At 37.2% G+C, this 22,187-nt stretch overlaps 1 protein-coding gene across 2 annotated transcripts in view; it reads right to left on the bottom strand.

Annotated features, from left to right (window-relative positions):
• Tak1 (TGF-beta activated kinase 1) overlaps positions 1 to 22,187 on the bottom strand; it is a 76,892-nt gene that overhangs the window by 5,778 nt on the left and 48,927 nt on the right. For both annotated transcript variants that reach the window (XM_089631077.1, XM_089631083.1), the window contains one exon: positions 37 to 242. In XM_089631077.1, coding sequence (XP_089487203.1) covers positions 37 to 242 — 206 coding nt within the window. The remainder of the gene's footprint in view (positions 1 to 36; positions 243 to 22,187) is intronic.

Raw genomic sequence — 22,187 nt, 5'->3', positions numbered from 1 at the left:
CAATACAAATGTGTCTGATTATTGCAAATGACTTACCTTGAGGTACTCCTGTGCCAGCTGCTTGTGCTCCTCGAAAATCCTCAGCGAAGTGTCGTTAGAGAGGTCAGGGGTGACAGGCCGCAGATGCGGGTCCAGCATCATGTGCATGGAGTCTAGGGCAGGGTCCTGCGCCCCCTGCTCCGGGGGGGGGGACCGCCCCGAGGGGGGGTCTCCGCCGCCCACTCCGGACTGGCTGCTGTTACCTGGAAGAAACACTGGAGATTAGAATACAATTGCAACAGACTTAACGAATCGAACGCCGATCATGCACCGGTGAATCATTTTTTATGACTGAATTTGCCGTTAGGTCATTGGTGACCATTTTAATATAATTTGTGCTGGAATTTTTTGCTTTGCATTTTTAACCATTACGCTTTGAAAACGGCGTAGACAACAAAACCAGAATCGCTTGCGCTAATAACAGTGGATTCTATTTTTTATATCATGAATGTAACCTCCTTTCTGACTACTTAGAAAACATTTTATCTGTAAATGTCGAAATTCATTTTCTTTCAAAAGCGTTTCTAAAATGTAAATATTAGAATTTTCGAATGAGTATCATGGTTATAATTTCACCTCCTGATTATTTTTTTCATTAAAGGTTATATATTTACATAATTTTTATTGATAGTTGTCCCCTGAATGGAGGATTAATTTTTTTTTTTTTTTATAAAGTTGACTATTTTGGCGAAACGATGAAAACATGAAATATGTTAACATTACCCGGTAAACAGAAGACAATCGCAAAAAAATAAAAATCGTAGTTTCAATTTCAATATTTGACCAAAACTCATCATGTTAATTTTCAAGTATTTCCGCGTATTTTCGGCTGGCAATCGAGGGTGGGTATTCTGAAGATATTCTGCCATGGCTTTTAACAGGTTAAACCTAATATTGGGGTGTTTCACAGAAATTAAAAACGTATAATAAAATATTGCCATCAAATGGCCAATCAGCGCCATTTTGTTTCTTTTTTGACATTTGAAAGGTCCTCGTAAAATACGATCCCCGGTCCGTTTCAGCATTTGAACAAATTGTGATCAGCGGAAAAGCACAACTGCCAAGTTGTAATGCATTTCAGCTGTTCAAAATTTGACGGAAAGATGAAACGGTGTCCAAATGTAAAAAAAAAAAAACAAAATGGCGTTTTAAAAAATAAAAACTGAATAATAAATAATTCAGAAAACTGACTGTACTACAAGATTGTTTGGCTCTATGACTACTAGTAGTTATTCTATGAATCAATTAGACTAGATTTCATCAGCAGTATCAGGGGAATTATGACGCACAAGTGGATGGAAGAAGACTTGGGGACATTCCATGAAGAAATTGCACGATAAAGTGAATAAAATAATTTTTAAGGTGATGACAAAATATAGTAGGTATAACAGAATAGTTCCTATATATGGACGCAAATGAAGCAAGCGGTGTGTCCAAAGACAGTTGTTTGGCGTTCTATCCTCTCTGTCTACCCGTGTAGAAAAATGGCGAAAATTAGTTAAAAACGCTTTCCTTAGTGTACATTCTTAGTTGATTTAATTGTTGTCATGACAAAAAGCAAAAACTCTCGAAGGGTTCCCTGGTATCATATACTTCTCCACCTTCCTCTTCCCCATCTCCTTCCCCTCCCCACAGTTTTGTTTTGATGCCTCACATCACACCCCAATAGGGGATGCTATGGTCCTACTGGCTCCAGACGGTTGGGACTCTTGATTTAAAAAAACTAAATTTGCACAGCTTTCCAATTTGAGATTTTTTTATACTATTTTCAGCTAGCAACGACATTTTCATTGTGAACGAAATAGCCAATTTCACTGTCAAGAAATAAGAGAAGTAAGTTCAAAGTAAGAACTTCATATACAGGTTTTCCAATAAGGGGTGTTATTTTGAATAGCCCGCTATTTCGGTAGATGTTACTTTTGAAGCTGTCATTTTTTGACATTTGACAAGTAGAAACTACGCCATTAGTAAAAATGGAACGATACACGCTTCAACAACGCATTGAAATTATTAAAATTCACTTGAGTGAATCAAATGCAAATCATCTTGAGTGATGAGGCCCATTTCCACCTCGGTAGCTTCGTCGACAAGCAAAATTGTGGCATCTGGGGCTCGGAAAACCCAAAAGTTATTGTTGAAAAGCCTCTCTATCCTCAACGTGTGACTGTTTGGTACGGTTTAAGGTCCGGCGAAGTCATTGGACCTTACTTTTTCGAAAATGAGGCTGGAGCAACAGTTACGGTGGATGGATTGCGCTATCGAGAGATTATTAATGATTTTTTATGGCCGGAATTAGATGGTATTGATCTGGAGAACGTTTACTTTCAAAAAGACGGCGCTACGTGCCACACAAGCAACGAAATCATTGATCTTTTACGATTGAATATCAAAATAACACCTCTTATTGGAAAACCCTGTACTACAGACTTTTTCAACACAAATTTCTGGTGGTAAGCTGGTTACGTTATAAAAACAAAATTGACTAAGTATTTTGAAGAGCAGATATGAGGTTGAGCAGCCGATATAATTACAGTAGTACATACATAATAATAAAATCCTTGTTTTTTTAAGAAACAAATGAGTTTCCAGAAAAAAATCGTGAATAATCATAGTCATGTGTTTAATATTTGGCGAGGTTACAACATTTTTTGTCAGCAACAATAACGATTGAAGAACAAGAAAAAACCATTAAGCATTTGGAATAAAGAAATTTGTTGATAAAATGTTTATGAAGACGACTTAATTTTTGCGACAACATTTTTGTCAGCAACAATAACGATCGAAGAACAAGAAAAAACCATTAAGCATTTGGAATAAAGAAATTTGTTGATAAAATGTGTATGACGACGACTTAACCATGGTGTTTTTTTTTCTGGATTGAGAGGTAATTATGAAGGTAAAGTATGAATAAACAATCGTTCAAGGATGTATTCAAAATAAGTTTGTAGTTTGTACACCGAATCATCCATATCCATATCACAGCTAAAGCTGACGTTCATGATTATTTTACAAGGTGAACAAAATAAAGAAATCTTTTTAAAATATTGTTGAGGTTGTGTCATGTCATTCAAATGTATGGATGAGGCTACGAGAATTCTAGATAAAAGTTTTGCGATAAAACTAAATAAGTCTAATGAACAACGAGACAGAGCTATAAATATTTTTGGCGTGGAGGAAAATCATTATTCGAAAAATTCACAATCCTAAATAAACTTAGAAACGAAAGTTTATTTTTTGTAATCTCGATCGTAAGTCGTAAATCTGTTAAACTTATACCGAGCTAGTGGGGTATATGGTATATTCGTAGCAACAGACAGTTTCCGCAATAAGAAATATTCGGGAGAGGCGCCTGCGGAGACTGTGTACAGTACAGTTTACAGTGGAGGTGGAGTGTACACATTCACCGGTGCGTTGTTTATGTTTGCAGATACGATTCTGCTGCCTGTCGAGATTTCACATCCGTCATCGCAGCTTGGTGGTAGTGCTTCCGTGGTCACTCATCACACATGCAGCACATGCAGCACATGCTGAATGCTGACATGGTCGAGCTGGGGGAGGTTTGTTTGCTGCTTGCTCGAGGAGACTGCGCGGGAGAGGAGGTCGTCCGAACCAAAAATAATTCCACACCGCCGCGGCGCCTCGTCACCTCGTAAAATCATTCTTTCCCAAATCTCTTTGGGCATTCCAATAATTTACGTCATTTTGGCGAGGACACATTGTGCGTATTTACGAAATATTGGATGTGAAGATTTGTTTCAATGACGCGGATACATTGTTCAATTCTAGAATTGGATAATGGATAAAAGCACATCAATGCGGATAGTTGATCCACAATTCACTCACTGTAGAAAACCCAACTGCAGGTGACCGTGTCCCTGACGGTGGTGACGATGCTGGCGGGGATGTCGCACATGATGGCTGGAGAGGGAGAGACTGTGTAACTGAGAGGGCGAGGGTCGGCGCTACGGGACAGAGAGGCCCGCGCGACCACGGGCCGGGGGCGCCGGGGCCCAGGGGCGGGGGGAGCACGTGACGCGTGCACTGTTGCACCGCGCTGCAGCGCGTCTGGCGCGCCCAGCCACCCAGCCACCACCCTCTCCCTCCCCCCCCACAAGCCGGAAGAACGACCACGTCACAGACGAGCGAAGGATCACATTCGTCAAACAACTAGTTTCCCACTTATTCGGGTTTGAGCAACAAACACATCTATCACTGAACGAACACAAGGTGTACTTCCTATTCTCACTTGTTTATGCACTGGGATACTGGGAAGACACAAGATGGCAAGTGCGCTAACGCGTATAGTTGAGTTAGTTTGTTTGGTAGGCAAGGCAGGCGAGTTTTCCTCGTCCGGCAGAGTGCAGGATGTGCGAGAGGAGAAGTGTGTCGCGGCTCGCGGCGGAGGGCGCTGCCCCTAGGGGGCGCTGCACGGGCCCCCTGCCCCCTCGCCCCGCGTCCGAACAGCTATTCCCGGCGCCTGACTCACGGGCCCATACGGGCTATATCGGGGCCCGTGTGCACGCACACCACGCCAGATCTTCCTAAGACACTGTCATGCTACTGCTACTGCTACTGTGCAGACAGCCAGATTAACGTACGAAATAAACTCCATTTTTTTAAAACTACAAGCCATTTTTTATTCCAAATAATGCAGCTAGGATTTTCCAGCTGAGAAGAAAATTACACAGCAGGGCGGCACGCGAGCTTCGGATGACTAATAGCCGTCGCTTTGGTCTTTGTAATTTTATGTAGTACCTATCATAGATATCTCACTATTATTAATGGCTTGAACATACAAATCGCACATACTTATCGTTGAACTTCTTACAGTGAGAACCAAGACACGCGGCGATACGAAATAAATGTGCATATATATTTACCAACGTCAAGTATTAGAGCAGAGTATTTCTTTAGCACCATTATGAAAACAATGAAAACTACTACGTTAACTAGATTTCTTCAGGTTGGAATTAAAGCTTTTTGTGTTGACGTCGTCTGTGTTGAAAGCTCTCGAAAATCCGCATTTAAAGTGATCTCAGATGAGCTTATAGTGCGAGCGGCACTGAGTCACTAGATGAAAAACTGCGGGCATTGTTTTTGTGTCGCAATCATTGGGCTCGCCTCCAAATTAAATAAATGCAAAAGCTTACTACAGCTCGGCACACTCACTCGCCGTTAAGTTTATTCTCCAACAACATCACTCCCAACATATTTCGCAAGCTTGATTCAAAGAACATTAAAAAAACGTGATACAATCAGTCCAACAGTATCAGTAGGTAGTTAAATCAAATTCCACAGTTAAAATTCAAGTTCTGATATTAATTCATCATGGGCCGCTCACAGCGCTTGGATAGTAGCAGAACTTGAATAGGACTTTCACAAAACTTAAATATTAACTTCGAAATTTGATGAATTGTTCAAAATTTTAAAGCAACTCATCCTAAGAGGAGGATGAATTGAAATTTCGTCTATATTGCATCATAAACTCGCTGACGGTTGGGAGATTTTATCTTTAGCTCGCGGCATATGGTCGACTCAAACAGCTTCCGCATACAAACCGTTATACATAATATTACCGATTTACAAAATTACCTGCGCAGGCGGCCAAAAAAGGAACTAACGAAGAAAGTGTTATTTTATTAACAATATCTGCAGTAGTGACGTCACCGAGCGCACAGAAAACTTGTACAGCTTTTATGAGGGTTTTCAACACAGTCTTGATAAACAACACATACATATGACAACTAAAGGTTAATAGAGGTTACAAGGAAGCTTTCAGCGGCAGGGCTATCTACAATAGGTACCTACTTAATTAATGACCAGTGGGTAAAACATTTGTGGTTTAGCCAAATCAATATATTAAACATCAACGATGTGTGTAGGTCCAAAATGCTTCGAAAAAGTTTGAAGGTAAGTCTGGGAGAAATTGGTTAGATTTTTTTTAGTATACGAATGCGAACCGCGGGTTGAGGAGGCCTGCGTTGGATGCATTATCGAGGGGATACATAGAGTTTCCCGCTGATCGGCGTGAGTCACAGGCTAAAACAGATCACTAAAATGCCACACGACGCCAGCATCTTTAGAGTTGTTTTCATTGTAACACAGGGACTAACAAGCTAAAGGTCGCGGATAAATAAAATAAAAACATCAATTTCAAAGTTTGACTAAGAACCTTTGTTGAAATTACTCGATCTAGAAAATTTTACAAAATAAAGGAGAAAAAACACACAACCGCTTTACATAGCACGCAAATTAATATTAAAAAACAATTCTACTTGAACCACATGTATACAATATATATTCACCAGAACTTCTATTTAAAGAATTTAAAGTCAGAAAACTAAATGCACAATACTTAAACCATGCAACATTACAAATTTACAAAGATGATATTATGAATAAAACTGCACCATTTAAAAGTAATAGAAAACTCAGAAAAACATCAATTCTCCCATCTCCAAAACGTGAAAAAAAACAATGGGGCAATTCAACTATAGATATGATAACATTAATTAATAGAGGTTACAAGGTATAAATAGTAATAGTAATTTGATCAAAAATGTGTTAAAAACGACTTAACCCTAAAATTTTATTAAAATCCGAGAAATAAGAGAAAAATATTAGGAGTACCAAGAATAAGTAATGACCTGTGAACTTAAATGAAATTACGATTTTTCATTAACAATACGCAAATACACGAAATTTTGATGTTTTTTTAAAAACATATAAGTAGGTACCTATCCGAAGAGAGATGTTGGCATTAGAAGGGTTAGAGGTACCCACAATAAAATTAATTCAATGAAATTTAAAAAAAAAATTAAATTGTTTTGAAAGAAATAAATAAACCGAACTTGTTACTGTGATCAATATTTTTTAAAACTACGTAGCTGTGTCACCAATCTATAAAAAGAGTAATGATACGACAGTCTCTTGAAGATGCATTAATATCCTCTCCCACTTCCCACGTACAAAATAAGTAATTACAAAAAAACATCTTATAGTCGAAAGCTTAAGAGCTTCTCGCAAGATTTATCATTATCACGCGTTTGAGACAGGAAATTAAATAATGAGACGACAAATAAAAGGTAACTGAACTTGGACATAGAGCATGATCAAAGATGACAAATTCAAATAAATTGTTGATTACCTGGTTGATTTTCCTTAGTATATTCGAAGATGAAACATTTAATGAATTAAGCTAATGGCAGCATAAAGTCTAACCATCAAAGTATCATTAAAAGAAGTACAAATATTTTTTACGATAAGATATCAAAAAGCAAAGAATGATTTAAAACACTGAAATTATCACCACGTACTTTTATTTCATAAATAAAAGAAAATGAAAACACATAAAAAACTGAATAGCTTTACTAAAACAGCAACACACGGGATCCGCAATTGTGGCGACGTGTACGTACGTATACCCCCTTATTAATATACGTTTCTAAAATTTTACTTTTTATTTGATAAACAACTATTTACCCTACAAATGGTTAATGGTGGATAAACAACCCTTCACTTCATGTCTTCACGTTTTATCATTTCATCCTTAAGGGTATATTGTAGGGTAAATGGTTGGGTAGGGTAAATCAGTTGTGTAAAGACACAGTAACCAGGAGACAGGAATCAGTAGTTGAAAATTCGTTCAGTATTTAAAAAGTTTTCACTCCGGTCTTTGCTCTCCCCTTTTCTTTCTTCCGTTTTCCTAATTCATCCTATTTATTCTGTCGATTTTCTGATTTCTACGTTTTCGATTCGGCTTTAAAAAATAGGTATAACATTGTTGAAAAAAATTGAAGATAGCATAATAAAGTAAAAAACATTGCGAATAGCTGGAAAAGTAGATTGGCACATGGCGCTTGAACCAAATGTGGAAAATAGATCCAAGCGAGGAGTATCTTTAGTATCGCGTAAAAAATGAATCACCCGCTAAAAAATGACGAAATTAGGAAAATCTTCAAGCGTTCAATTTGTGCGGAACTATTTTCGTCTGAATCAAAATCATCATAATAATAATAATATCAGTCGGTGTAAAAGGGCGACGTGTTCGCTATTGTGTACTGTGGTGTCGGTGTAAAAGGGCGACATGTTCGCTGTTGCGTACTATGATGTCGGTGTAAAAGGGCGACATGTTCGCTGTTGTGTACTATGATATCGGTGTAAAAGGGTGACATGTTTGCTGTTGTGTACTATGATGTCGGTGTAAAAGGGCGATATGTTCGCTGCTGTGTACTATGATGTCGGTGTAAAAGGGCGACATGTTCGCTGTTGTGTACTATGATGTCGGTGTAAAAGGGCGATATGTTTTGTTTGTTTGAGGAGCTTCTCTACAAGTGGAGCAGGAGCGAGGGGTGTTGACAGATGGGCTGTTGCACTGCGAGGAGTGACTCAGCGACGCGACGGTTCCGGGAAATCTAAAAGCGCGACATTCACCTTTGGGGAGTCTAGTCGCGGCTTTCTCGGGAAAACGGCTAAAACGCTTTTAAAAGTTTTCTAGGGCCATGTCCTTGTATTATTCGTTATATCGTAACCGATGGAAATTTTCCGAACTTTTGAACGCAATATCTTCTAATATACAAAGTTGATTGCCTGTTTGTGGTGGGCTGGATTTGTAAACAAATGTACAGTTTTATTCAGAGATTGATACAATTTTGCACACTTGATTTTCAAAACTAGAGGAAGTTCACTGTCTGCAAGAGATTTCGATAAACCTCCCCTATTGCCCTTTCCAACCTCTTAACGAAGTATTTTGACTCGTTTTGATAAAACTTTTAGGTTTGACGTTCAAAATAAGACGAAAATCACTGTCTACATCTGGTTTCGACAAAGTCTGCATAAAGCCCGGGCGACGCCGGGGAGATCAGCTATACATCATCTATTAATATCTACATATATAAAGAAGAGTCTGTAGATATCTAGAGAAGAGAAACCTACAGTTTAATGCCGATATCGATAAAATTTTGCACATTCGACGTTCAAACCAAGAGAAAAGGCACTGTGTACTTGATATTTCGAAAAACTACCCCGTCCCCTTTCCCACACTTTCACACAGAATGTTGATACTACTCTACTATATACTATGATTTTTTAAACATTTGACGTTCAAAGTGAAAGTATAATTACTGTCTACATCTGCATTAAATCCGGGCAACATCGGGGAGCTATGCATCTATCAATATATGCAATGAAGGTTTTTCTGGTGTGGCGATGTGGTTTTGTTTTTTTTATAAAAATCTACAGTTTTAATCCGCTATTAATGAAAATTTTCATACGTAACCTTCAAAACAAGAGGAATGTCATAGTTTAATTAAGATTTAAAAAACCACCCCGTTCCCCTTTCCCACCCTTAAAGCAGAATTTTGATTTCAAATTTCCACCTTAAAACTACACCCAGTTTACTGGAATTCACAATCTCAAAACTTTACTCCAAGCAACGCCGGGTTCACTTCAGCTATTTATATAAAGATTGTCTGTGGCGACCGACAGACAGGCGGGCGGACACAGGGCGGGCGGCGTTTGTTTGATTTTTATACAAATCTACAGTTTTATTCCGAGATTGATGAAATTTTGCAAATTTGACCATCGAAACAAAAGGAACGTCACCTCTGATTTTGAAAGTCTGTGTTAAGCCCAAGCAACTTCGGGGAGTTCAACTAGTTCTCGTAGCTTATACATAGGATCACACCTACAGTGTCATTAGCCCTGTTCACACACCGCGCTCCTAGCGTTCGGGGGAGTTCCCAACCAACAGAAATTTTTTTTGCAGTCAAAATGGCAAACGATATCAATTGTGACCGTAATATTTCGAGCCTTGTGTTTAACTATTGTATATTTTTCATTTAATATAAATTAAATTTAACAATATTATTACCTATTTAGTTCTGCAAGTATTTTGCTTTTTATTATTGTTACAGCTGTATCGGATTTCAAGGCCATTTTCAAACCTTGAAAATATTATTAAATTTGATTTATATTAAATTTTTAAAAAATAAATGCAGTTCTACGAATAAAACACAAAAACAATCAATATTTTATGTCTTGATACTAGTTCGCACTTGTCTAGAGTGTAGGAAGTGCGTCACATGTTTCTGTAAGTCGGGACGGAGTAGATATTTTGCAATAAAATTAAATTTAGTCTGTGATATTTAAAACAAAGTATTATTAATTTGTTTGATATTTGAATTGAACAAAATATACAATGAACGTTATTTTATATTGATATTTCAAAGCTCCGAAGTGTGTGATCAAATTGATGAAGCAAGACTAAAGTCGTTGTGTTGAAGATGGGAAAAAGCTATGCAAATTTCATGACGCTCACGATTCTTGAAACAGATTTACTCTTTGCAGTAAAGTACTATGGCAATCTTTGTATTGACGTTTGATAATTACATTATGAATGAACGCTTCTCAGATGGTACGAGAGTCCAAGAGTGATCTTACTTTTAAAAATCCATATTTATGACTCCATAGATTTCAAAACTATATAACATAATTCAACCATAGAGCTACAAGTAGAGGCGCTACGGCGTACTATCTTATCTCGTCTCGTATACCTATCTCGTCGAAATTTGTTTTAGTTAGAGCGTTGGGAGCGTTGGAGGTCAGCTGGAGGTAAAAAAGTGGAACCTATTTTTTCGCGTCACGTCTCATCTAAATATAATACACCGATGACTTCAGCAGATGTCTGATGGGTCTCCGTGCGTCATAAGAAAGAGTCCTCCCCAGACATTTATTCAACTTTTGAAAAATTACATTCCTAGTGATAAAAAAAATGATTTACGCAATCATTTTTGCTACAGAAAATAAATGGTTAATTTGAAGCCAACATCCGTCATAGAATCGTGAGACGTATGGATGCACATTGTTTTATTGTATATAGGAGCTGTCAACATCGTAGTATTACGCTTAAACAAGTTAAGGCGAGACAATACCCTAAAACAAAGCCAGAATCTTAATGACGTAAGTGTAGAAGCCTTGAACAGAAATATGCGATGCGCGGCTCTGGTGTATTGCACCTACGGTCGACTTTGCCCTAGCAGGCCTAGAAAATCGATCTTTCCGTGGGGTTTTTTAAAAATTATTTATGATGAACGTATTACTAAAATCTGAAATGTTTCTAAAGGAATTCCTCGGGAAGTTACTAATTCATCGTCTATAAAAATAAAATCTGGAGCTTACCTCTAATTTTATAGTTGAAAAATGTTTTATAAAATTTTCAAACCGTTTCACATAATATATTTAAATGGTAAGGTCCTGTTTTTATTAATCTTAAATATAAATAACTTACATCCGTAGGGTTCCATGACAACTCAACACAGTGACAATTCAACACACCTTTAAAAAGTGATATATAGTCATTAGAAACGATGAAAAAAAAAATTTAAACCTAACCTAATCTACTAATCTTAATAATGTTTTTGTTTCATTACTTTCCATGACTTTATATAACTTTTTATAGATGTGATGAATTAACATTTTGATGATTTATCCGGTCACCATCCGTAGGGATCTCGCTAGAAACATTAGAAATTTTAGTATTTACCAGAAATAATTCAAAAATGAGCGTCGAGCAAACCCGCGTTATGTCGCCTTAAGATATGATTAGTCATGACCTCCGAAGAATAAGCCATATATGAAGCTGACTGCAGCTGGTTGATTATAGGTTTATTGATTGAAGGTTTCACGAACAAAGAACGGGGAGAAAATGATCACAAAACCTATAAAATATCTATTATTGAAAGAAAACACGTCTGGTTGGATTTCTCAACCTCATTAGTTTTGTTCTCGGTAGTTATTAGCACACTTTTCACCGAAAAAGAGTTAAAAACATTTAAACTTTGTACGCAGGGCCGAATTAAGACCTTTAGAGACCCTAAACACTTAGACAGCAAGAATAATACAAGAAATCTATTATATTCATTTTATTTTATTTCGGTAAACTAACGGTTTGAGTACTAACAATGTGCAGTGAAACATTTATAATTATTAAACGAACTAATGTCAATATGTTGCACGGGATATACAGAAACAAATCATTGAAATATTCGGTTTGATTTATTTTGTTAACAGTATAATCCTAGACTTACTATTACTTGTGATGTTTTGGACATCCACAAAAATAAACGATAAATAATAAAATAACGTGCTCTAAAAATTTTTTGTTTAAACAACGACGGAAGATTTATTGACAGACAGGCCTTGAGTAAACAGATTCCCACGGGAAAGGAGACCGGAGCGACAGTCAGGTTTGGAACTTGAGTGCGTTGACAGCTCCATGAAATCTATACAAATGAGAAGTGTTGTGTGAAATTGCAGTGAATTAGTGGATTCAGATGGTGTTAATAGTATTGTGGAATTTTGAACTAAAGTGAAATATTATTGAACCGGTTTTGTGCGAAGTGAAAGTGGTTGGACTCAGTGAGAAAACAATTAATAATAATGACAATAATAATAATTGGATAATTTGTAGAGCGCCGTTTTGTAAAAACCCACCTCAGGGGCGCCAGGTGTTGTGCAATCGCGATTGTGTTATAAAGTTGTGTTGATTTAAACGTGATTTCGTATACAGTTCGAACTAGATTGCTTGTCTTAAAAACATGAAAATAATAAAAATATTGATTGCGTTTTAAAATAGAGTGAATGTACTTAAAGGCAGGAAGTGTTTAATCGGGCTAAGTTATTGATTTGGCGAGATGGCATCCTATCCACGGAGACCGAAACCCAGAGAATCAAATAGATTATTAACTGTGGGTTCGAATCCTAACAGATTAGGGAGGTACAATTTTATTTACAGGAATATTTAATTACCCTTTTATAAGCGTAGGGAGGAGGTCGAAAATTAAAGTGATTTAGCTATATAGTGTAACCAGGTAAGCTTCACGCTGAGAATGAGAGGTGCCTAACTGGGTGAGTTTTTATATTATTTATTAAATTCCAGAGGACCCCCTTTAAAAGACGGATACAACTAAGTTTACGACACCTGCCGCCCAAATAATGTTATCATTAAAAGGAATACCCTAGACGGATTGTCAATCAGCTGTGAGTGAGAGACAGGCCAATGACTTTTCATATATAGGCCGAGAGGCGCGGAGTACAGTCAGTCAAAGGGGAAGTTTTGCTAGCGTATGCCGTCCCAAATTGAAAGCGTTCGGATGCAACCAGACGGAACAAAATGAAAACTTTTCTTCTGTTATTTGACTTTTCTAATTTAATACTTTTCATCTATTGTTTGACTTTCTAAGTTACGAATTGGGATGCACGAAAACGAATCTAAAGTCGAAAGAGGGAGATGGTAATCTCCGAAATAAAACTACCAACCGAACAACTTTTCTCAACAGGTATCTTTCGAGAGGTAGGCAGCCTCTTTAAATTAAATGCAAAACATCAAACCAATTATCCGTTTATACCTTACCTGAGAGGATAGGTATTCAGTAGGAGTTACCCATACCTAATACACGAGGATGATAGTAACCTCATAAAATAAATACTGGAACCAAATATTAAAATACAGACAGTCCTCATCCCAAATTTGGCATATCGAGTAGACCTTACATATATCTCACATGATAATTGGCTGAATGGGTAGGCACACAACCTATCGTTAATAAGCAGGCAGAATGTCGACAAGATCGTCGTGTGTTATATGTGTATTGACCTAGAAAGGGATGTAAATCCCCGACGGCGTGGGAGTTACAACGTTTTCTGGAGGTGGCACGTAACTTAGGACCTTGCGTGTCACATTTTCGCGACTAGATTCGTGATAAAGGGATGTTATGGTTTTCCCCTTCTACACTCAGTAAAGTAGTTTATCCTGGAGGTGTTTGAGATTGGGGCAATTCTGAAATTGGTGAAGAGACCTGGTTTTCTTTATTCTGGCGTGAAGGTTGCCGATTTGGAACAAGGGGAGACCCGGCCGGTTGTGATATCCAGACACGCAGATATCGATCGCCTTGCTCAAATTATCATCCATCAGTTTTGTTTGGTAAGAGGAGGAGTCAATCTTAACTTGAAAAAATTCATTTCCTTTCCTCTCCTTCCCCTCACAAAATATATACATGGATGGCGCCGACAACTAACACCATGAATTTATCGTATGTATATCACATATATAAAATCTAACACTTTATTATATTCACATTATCCTACGATAGGTAGAATCGAGTAGCTAGTGGGGGGGGAGCAGGCGACTTAGAAGATAAGGTTTATAAAATGGTTTTAAAACACAGCGGTAATGAATTCAACTCACTCTATCTCAAAAGAACCAAGGGATACCACACATATATAGATAACTAGGTTTCTAAACCGAGAAACAAAAACCCAACACAACGTTCGGTGAAGCCTTTTTATACTGAACCGTCACGTGAAATGAGTACGTTCAAGGTCGTACGTCACGTAGACAAACTAGGATGTACACACTTGAAGGGGTGTGTAATAAAGAAAAGACGGCAGGGAGGACCTTCCTACCCCGGATATATATATATAACCAAAGCCTTATGGAAAAGTTACCTACGGGACTTAAGGAAAATGTATCGTAGAAAGAAGAGAAGGAAAAGTTTGAAGTAGAAAGGGCAGATCATTACATCTGATGCCGCAAACCAGGAGAGATAGATATACAAGCTGGTTTGAATTCATTACTGTTGTTGAAAAAAAAAAATGGATTTCATAAACCTTATTAATTCACATTAACAGCAAAAGAAATGGTACCTATCGTCAAAAATGATAACAGAGACATCGTACTTCAAAGGCAAAATAGAATAAACAGACAGACCCGGAAAACATTGAATTCATTGTGACGACAAAAAACATCTAAAATGTTCATAAACAACGAAGCCAAAGGATAAACAAACATCGAAATCGGATTAATTATAACACAAGAATAAGATAGCTGGGACAAATCTAAAATAAACATTGCATTCAGATATCGTGAAGTATATGGCATATTTTATACCGTTGATATTTGAATAAATGTAAACAATTATTGTTTATTCCAGATCTAAAAGGCAGAGAATGTTTAAGACATAAATAATAAAAGACAGACAAAACCATCGGATCACCGCCGAGGACACAAAATAAAAACAAATCAACATGAAAATAAATAACACTCGAACATAATACAAATAACGTATTGAGGTGAAACAACACTGTTTAAACAAATAACTCAGGGTTTAAAAATAAACAAGTGTGACATGACATATTGAATTTCTACCCATAGAGAGACAAAAACACTTGAAAAAGCTGAGGGCGGAAAAAAACTCACCAGTAGAACAAGCCGATAATCACGGGAACCAAAAAAATAAACAGATGCTAGGTTAGAAACGAAGAACAGGGGCGCTCAACATTTTGGAAGAATTAAAATAAAATTTAAAATAAAAATAAAAAATAAATACAGAGGTATTCGAGAAACGTAAATTACCTATAGTTATTTCTAATCCCATCGACTAACACGAGGAAGCGAGATTACCCGTTTGGCTTAGAACTAAAGGGAGGCTGTGATGTTTTGGACATCCACAAAAATAAACGATAAATAATAAAATAACGTGCTCTAAAAATTTTTTGTTTAAACAACGACGGAAGATTTATTGACAGACAGGCCTTGAGTAAACAGATTCCCACGGGAAAGGAGACCGGAGCGACAGTCAGGTTTGGAACTTGAGTGCGTTGACAGCTCCATGAAATCTATACAAATGAGAAGTGTTGTGTGAAATTGCAGTGAATTAGTGGATTCAGATGGTGTTAATAGTATTGTGGAATTTTGAACTAAAGTGAAATATTATTGAACCGGTTTTGTGCGAAGTGAAAGTGGTTGGACTCAGTGAGAAAACAATTAATAATAATGACAATAATAATAATTGGATAATTTGTAGAGCGCCGTTTTGTAAAAACCCACCTCAGGGGCGCCAGGTGTTGTGCAATCGCGATTGTGTTATAAAGTTGTGTTGATTTAAACGTGATTTCGTATACAGTTCGAACTAGATTGCTTGTCTTAAAAACATGAAAATAATAAAAATATTGATTGCGTTTTAAAATAGAGTGAATGTACTTAAAGGCAGGAAGTGTTTAATCGGGCTAAGTTATTGATTTGGCGAGATGGCATCCTATCCACGGAGACCGAAACCCAGAGAATCAAATAGATTATTAACTGTGGGTTCGAATCCTAACAGATTAGGGAGGTACAATTTTATTTACAGGAATATTTAATTACCCTTTTATAAGCGTAGGGAGGAGGTCGAAAATTAAAGTGATTTAGCTATATAGTGTAACCAGGTAAGCTTCACGCTGAGAATGAGAGGTGCCTAACTGGGTGAGTTTTTATATTATTTATTAAATTCCAGAGGACCCCCTTTAAAAGACGGATACAACTAAGTTTACGACACCTGCCGCCCAAATAATGTTATCATTAAAAGGAATACCCTAGACGGATTGTCAATCAGCTGTGAGTGAGAGACAGGCCAATGACTTTTCATATATAGGCCGAGAGGCGCGGAGTACAGTCAGTCAAAGGGGAAGTTTTGCTAGCGTATGCCGTCCCAAATTGAAAGCGTTCGGATGCAACCAGACGGAACAAAATGAAAACTTTTCTTCTGTTATTTGACTTTTCTAATTTAATACTTTTCATCTATTGTTTGACTTTCTAAGTTACGAATTGGGATGCACGAAAACGAATCTAAAGTCGAAAGAGGGAGATGGTAATCTCCGAAATAAAACTACCAACCGAACAACTTTTCTCAACAGGTATCTTTCGAGAGGTAGGCAGCCTCTTTAAATTAAATGCAAAACATCAAACCAATTATCCGTTTATACCTTACCTGAGAGGATAGGTATTCAGTAGGAGTTACCCATACCTAATACACGAGGATGCTAGTAACCTCATAAAATAAATACTGGAACCAAATATTAAAATACAGACAGTCCTCATCCCAAATTTGGCATATCGAGTAGACCTTACATATATCTCACATGATAATTGGCTGAATGGGTAGGCACACAACCTATCGTTAATAAGCAGGCAGAATGTCGACAAGATCGTCGTGTGTTATATGTGTATTGACCTAGAAAGGGATGTAAATCCCCGACGGCGTGGGAGTTACAACGTTTTCTGGAGGTGGCACGTAACTTAGGACCTTGCGTGTCACATTTTCGCGACTAGATTCGTGATAAAGGGATGTTATGGTTTTCCCCTTCTACACTCAGTAAAGTAGTTTATCCTGGAGGTGTTTGAGATTGGGGCAATTCTGAAATTGGTGAAGAGACCTGGTTTTCTTTATTCTGGCGTGAAGGTTGCCAATTTGGAACAAGGGGAGACCCGGCCGGTTGTGATATCCAGACACGCAGATATCGATCGCCTTGCTCAAATTATCATCCATCAGTTTTGTTTGGTAAGAGGAGGAGTCAATCTTAACTTGAAAAAATTCATTTCCTTTCCTCTCCTTCCCCTCACAAAATATATACATGGATGGCGCCGACAACTAACACCATGAATTTATCGTATGTATATCACATATATAAAATCTAACACTTTATTATATTCACATTATCCTACGATAGGTAGAATCGAGTAGCTAGTGGGGGGGGAGCAGGCGACTTAGAAGATAAGGTTTATAAAATGGTTTTAAAACACAGCGGTAATGAATTCAACTCACTCTATCTCAAAAGAACCAAGGGATACCACACATATATAGATAACTAGGTTTCTAAACCGAGAAACAAAAACCCAACACAACGTTCGGTGAAGCCTTTTTATACTGAACCGTCACGTGAAATGAGTACGTTCAAGGTCGTACGTCACGTAGACAAACTAGGATGTACACACTTGAAGGGGTGTGTAATAAAGAAAAGACGGCAGGGAGGACCTTCCTACCCCGGATATATATATATAACCAAAGCCTTATGGAAAAGTTACCTACGGGACTTAAGGAAAATGTATCGTAGAAAGAAGAGAAGGAAAAGTTTGAAGTAGAAAGGGCAGATCATTACATACTTACTAAGGTTACGTGCTTGCTACTTGCTAAACCGTGTTAGCAAAACTTCTGGAGGGTGGGAGTAGGTACCCAAGCAAACGAACTTTTGTCAACCGGATGCAGATAAATAGTTATAACATAAAATAAGAAAAGGAATATTTACTGCAGTTTACTCTTAAATTTTCTTTAAAAAAATAATAATTTCAGCGTATGAGCATACTTACGCATTTTTAAATATACAGGGTTTTCCAATAAGAGGTGTTATTTTGATATTCAAAGAAAAATTGCATTTTTTAATATAAATGATCGAATGTTTATTTCATTATAAAGAGGAAGGTATGCCGTAAATAGTAAAACATCAGTCAAATGACCACCACGACCACGCCGCCTACAGGACCATATCCCTTTCATGAAATTTTCCATAACCAAATCGCAAAGTGGCTGCCTTATGTCCTCGATAGCCTCACGAATTCCATCTTTGAGGTCTTGAATCGACGCTGGGCTGTTGGCGTAGACCTTCTCTTTCACGTGGCCCCAAAGGAAGAAGTCGCAAGGTATTAAATCACAAGATCTCGGTGGCCAATTGTAATCACCTCTTCGAGAGATAACACGGTCCGGAAACTTTTCCCGTAAAAGATCAATAGTTTCGTTGCTTGTGTGGCATGTAGCGCCGACTTGTTGAAAGCAAACCTTGTCCAGATCAATACCATCCAATTCCGGCCATAAAAAATCATTAATTCCTTAATTAATATTCAAAATAACACATCTTATTGGAAAACCCTGTATTATGGGATGCCATTCATTGTGAAATCTAGCTCACCTGCACCATTTTCAACAAGTGGAATATTTTAAATATTGTCTGTGGTGCTTGCCTTTCTTGATGCCCTAAGCACGCGCTTAGTTCGATTAATAATTAATCCAGCCCTGCTTATACATTATGTAGTTATTTATATGTGTGCATTTTTATACAAGATTATAGAAGAAGTTTAGTCGCAAGTAAAGGCCAGAGTACGGATTCAAATAAAATTAATTGAATATTTTCTATTTAGGTTTATTACCCATCGGCAATCGCTGTAAAATCACACTGGAACCCTGCGGCAAATGTGGTCGGTTTCACAGATATGTTTACTTAGTTGTCTGAGACCGGAGTGAGTGACGCACTCAATAAAGGGGTCAGGGAGACCTAACCTATGTGATACTAATAGCGCATAATATTGATCGCAACAAATAGATGATGCCTGTGAGGCTAGGCAAATTGTGCCTAGTGTTTTCTCTGAGCAAATAAATCACTGATACTGAATACTTATTTACGACTCGAAGGGAATATACCTAATATAATAGTATTTATTATTAAATGCATTTAATCACTTCATTTTAACGAGGTTAACAGTCTAAAAATCTTGGTTAAAATGGTTACATTTTTTTATACGTTTTAAAAATGTAATAAAGTTCGAACTGCATCCAGGAGTTTTTTTTAAATATTTTTTTTATATTAACTCCACACAGGAAAATAATTTCCCTCAGGGCCTATGTCATCTTTGGGGATGCTGTGTGGAGGGTCTTTTTGTGGAGAGGAAGGAGTGAACATGGGTCTTGAACAGTGGCGGTTCGTGGTTTTTTTAACAGGGGGTTCAGAAATTCAAGAGAAGATAAACATATCTAATTAAAATTTACTTACTGTTGTCCTACGTCAAATAGTCGAATACGGCAGCAGTCACACAACTTAAATAAAGTTAGTGGGAGGGGTACCTACATATTATTGTTTTTAAATCACTTTACCTAGACACAATTATTAGATAATGAGAAAAGTTTTATAGGAATTAAATTGTTTAATGTTTTTATAGCACTCAATGTAGGTACGTTGCTAATTATTATTGTTTTTTAGAGAAGAATAATTTCGTAGAATATATAATAGATATTTTAAAACATCAAAAAAACAAATAAAGGTGGCACGAAATAAATTTAAAAATAGGTAGTAGATTTACAAATGCCATAAGCAAACGGTTGGAGAAATGCAGAAACAAGAAAACAAAAATATGTACAAAAATGACTACAAAGTTAAATACCATAATATAACATAAAAAAATAACACTTAACTTGCATCCCTATGGTTCAAAGGTTAAACGTCGGCCGCGAAGTTCTCGGGTTTCTTCGGTTACATTCGTCAATGTTCGGAGGTCACGTGATATCACAACGCGTGTTCGGCGCACACAATTTGTCTTATTTTTGCAAAGAAAGACCAAATGTTGTATATATCACCGTCATAGGGTCTGTACCGGCTAAGATTATTTTGTATGGAGAGTTTGGCGCGGATTTTAACTCGCACAAATTTGGAATAGGCATCGTACTTTTCGGTGGCGCGGGTTTTGAAGGCGAAATTTTAATAGCGTGCTATCTATAATGTGCTTATATTATTATAAAACAAGGATGTTTTACTTTCTCATATTTTTAATGGGGGTTCGCCGCACAAACGCACTTTAGAGAAAACCGCCACTGGTCTTGAAGAGTCCCATGTTGTAGGAGGGAGGAAACACAGAGACCGGCAGTTCGTTCCACAGCCGAGCTGTTGAACTTAAGAACGAATCGTAGAAGCGATCCGTTCTCATGTGACAAGTGTCAACTGTGTACAAATGTTGGGCGCGCGTTTGGCGTGTATCCCGACTACGCACCGATGCCGAAGGGATCAATGACGCTAGTTCCACAGAGCATCTTCCATTGTAATACCGATAGAACAAGGACAGCATACCTACCTGACGCCTGTGCTCTAAAGATTGCAGTCCGCTTGTTAAGATTGGGTAATCTATCAAACGGACCGCCCGTTTCTGCACAGAGTCAAGGGTTTTCTATAGGAGTATCTACAATCTACATATATGTTTGGTATACAGCGACTAATATAATAAAACATACGTTTTTTTATAATAAATCTATTTTATTTGCGATTTTGTTTTCTTAAATGAATGAATAAATTAATCGGAATGGAATCTTTAAAGTAAAAATCAACCTACTTCCTGCAATCCGATGGAGCTGAAACTCTGCAGATAGTTTTTTATTTGTTTTATTATAATATAATCTGCAGATAGACTCATTGTAGATGACAATGCTTTCTATCAATTTTTAGTGTCACTCACGCACACACACATTTCTCTGAAATTGGATAATATTAAAAACAATTTTCAGAATTTTCAGATTTTACTGTGTCCATCACATCACATGTCTGTGACATAATGTAATGCTGTCCGAAACGTTGGCTAAAGAAGGATTTAGCGCAACACGGCGTAATACCCCTAAAAAATCACAATAATACTTTTGGCAGAGAAAATCTCAAATCATATCCAATTTTCAGCAGTTAATGTACGAAATAAATCCGGGCGCCATCCAATAAGGATTTGGCTTATGTGATAGCGCGGTTCACTCATTTTAGCTAGTCCCTGGGGAGGAAGGTTCAATTCTCAGTCAAACCAAAAATATATATATATATATATATATATATATATATAGAAGATATAAATACTCAAATGAATAAAAATATATGTATTATAGTAAAAAATATTTTTTTTCCGTAGACCCCCTGTCTGCCGAATATTGAATTTTCCTAAAACTATTAACGTCCCATGTGATAATCATTTATTTTATTAGTAAAAATATTCCCTTCCCTTGCCTGCCCAACAACCGGGTGGCGGCATAGTTGCTCTGTCTTTACATTGTGCAGACAGGGACACCCTTGTGAGGTATTACACCAAATGAAAATGAAGCAGGATAAGCAACGGGAATTTCTTTCTGTAGCTGGCCCTACAGAACTGCCCCTTAAGTTCTTTGTCAGTGCTTATTCCGGTCAGTTCTTCTTGTCACATCATATCCGATTCTTCAACGTTGCATTTCCACAGTCAAAATGTCCTCAAACTTAGTTTTGAAGTCTGTGTGAAGTGCAATTAAATGTTGAACGTCATTATTACCCTGGACGTTTTTCAAAAACAAGTTAAATAGGAATAAACTAGGTAAATTCAAGGATTCCAATGTGCAATTTTTTGCTTGGATATATTAATTCTGACGAGAAAAGGAACGTAGAGTCTATTTATATACCTCAATTAACAACTTTACGAAATGTAAAAATACAAATATCAAATAAGTAATTTCTTAGTCTATTATATTTGTGTTAGGTCTATTGTTTCATTTACGAAACTCCTAAATGTT

Source organism: Hesperophylax consimilis, chromosome 1, assembly GCF_061612785.1.
Source record: "Hesperophylax consimilis isolate HC1 chromosome 1, BYU_Hcon_1.0, whole genome shotgun sequence".
Lineage (NCBI taxonomy): Eukaryota > Metazoa > Arthropoda > Insecta > Trichoptera > Limnephilidae > Hesperophylax > Hesperophylax consimilis.
Note: the sequence above shows the minus strand (reverse complement) of the source record. Positions and strands in the feature narration are given on the sequence as shown.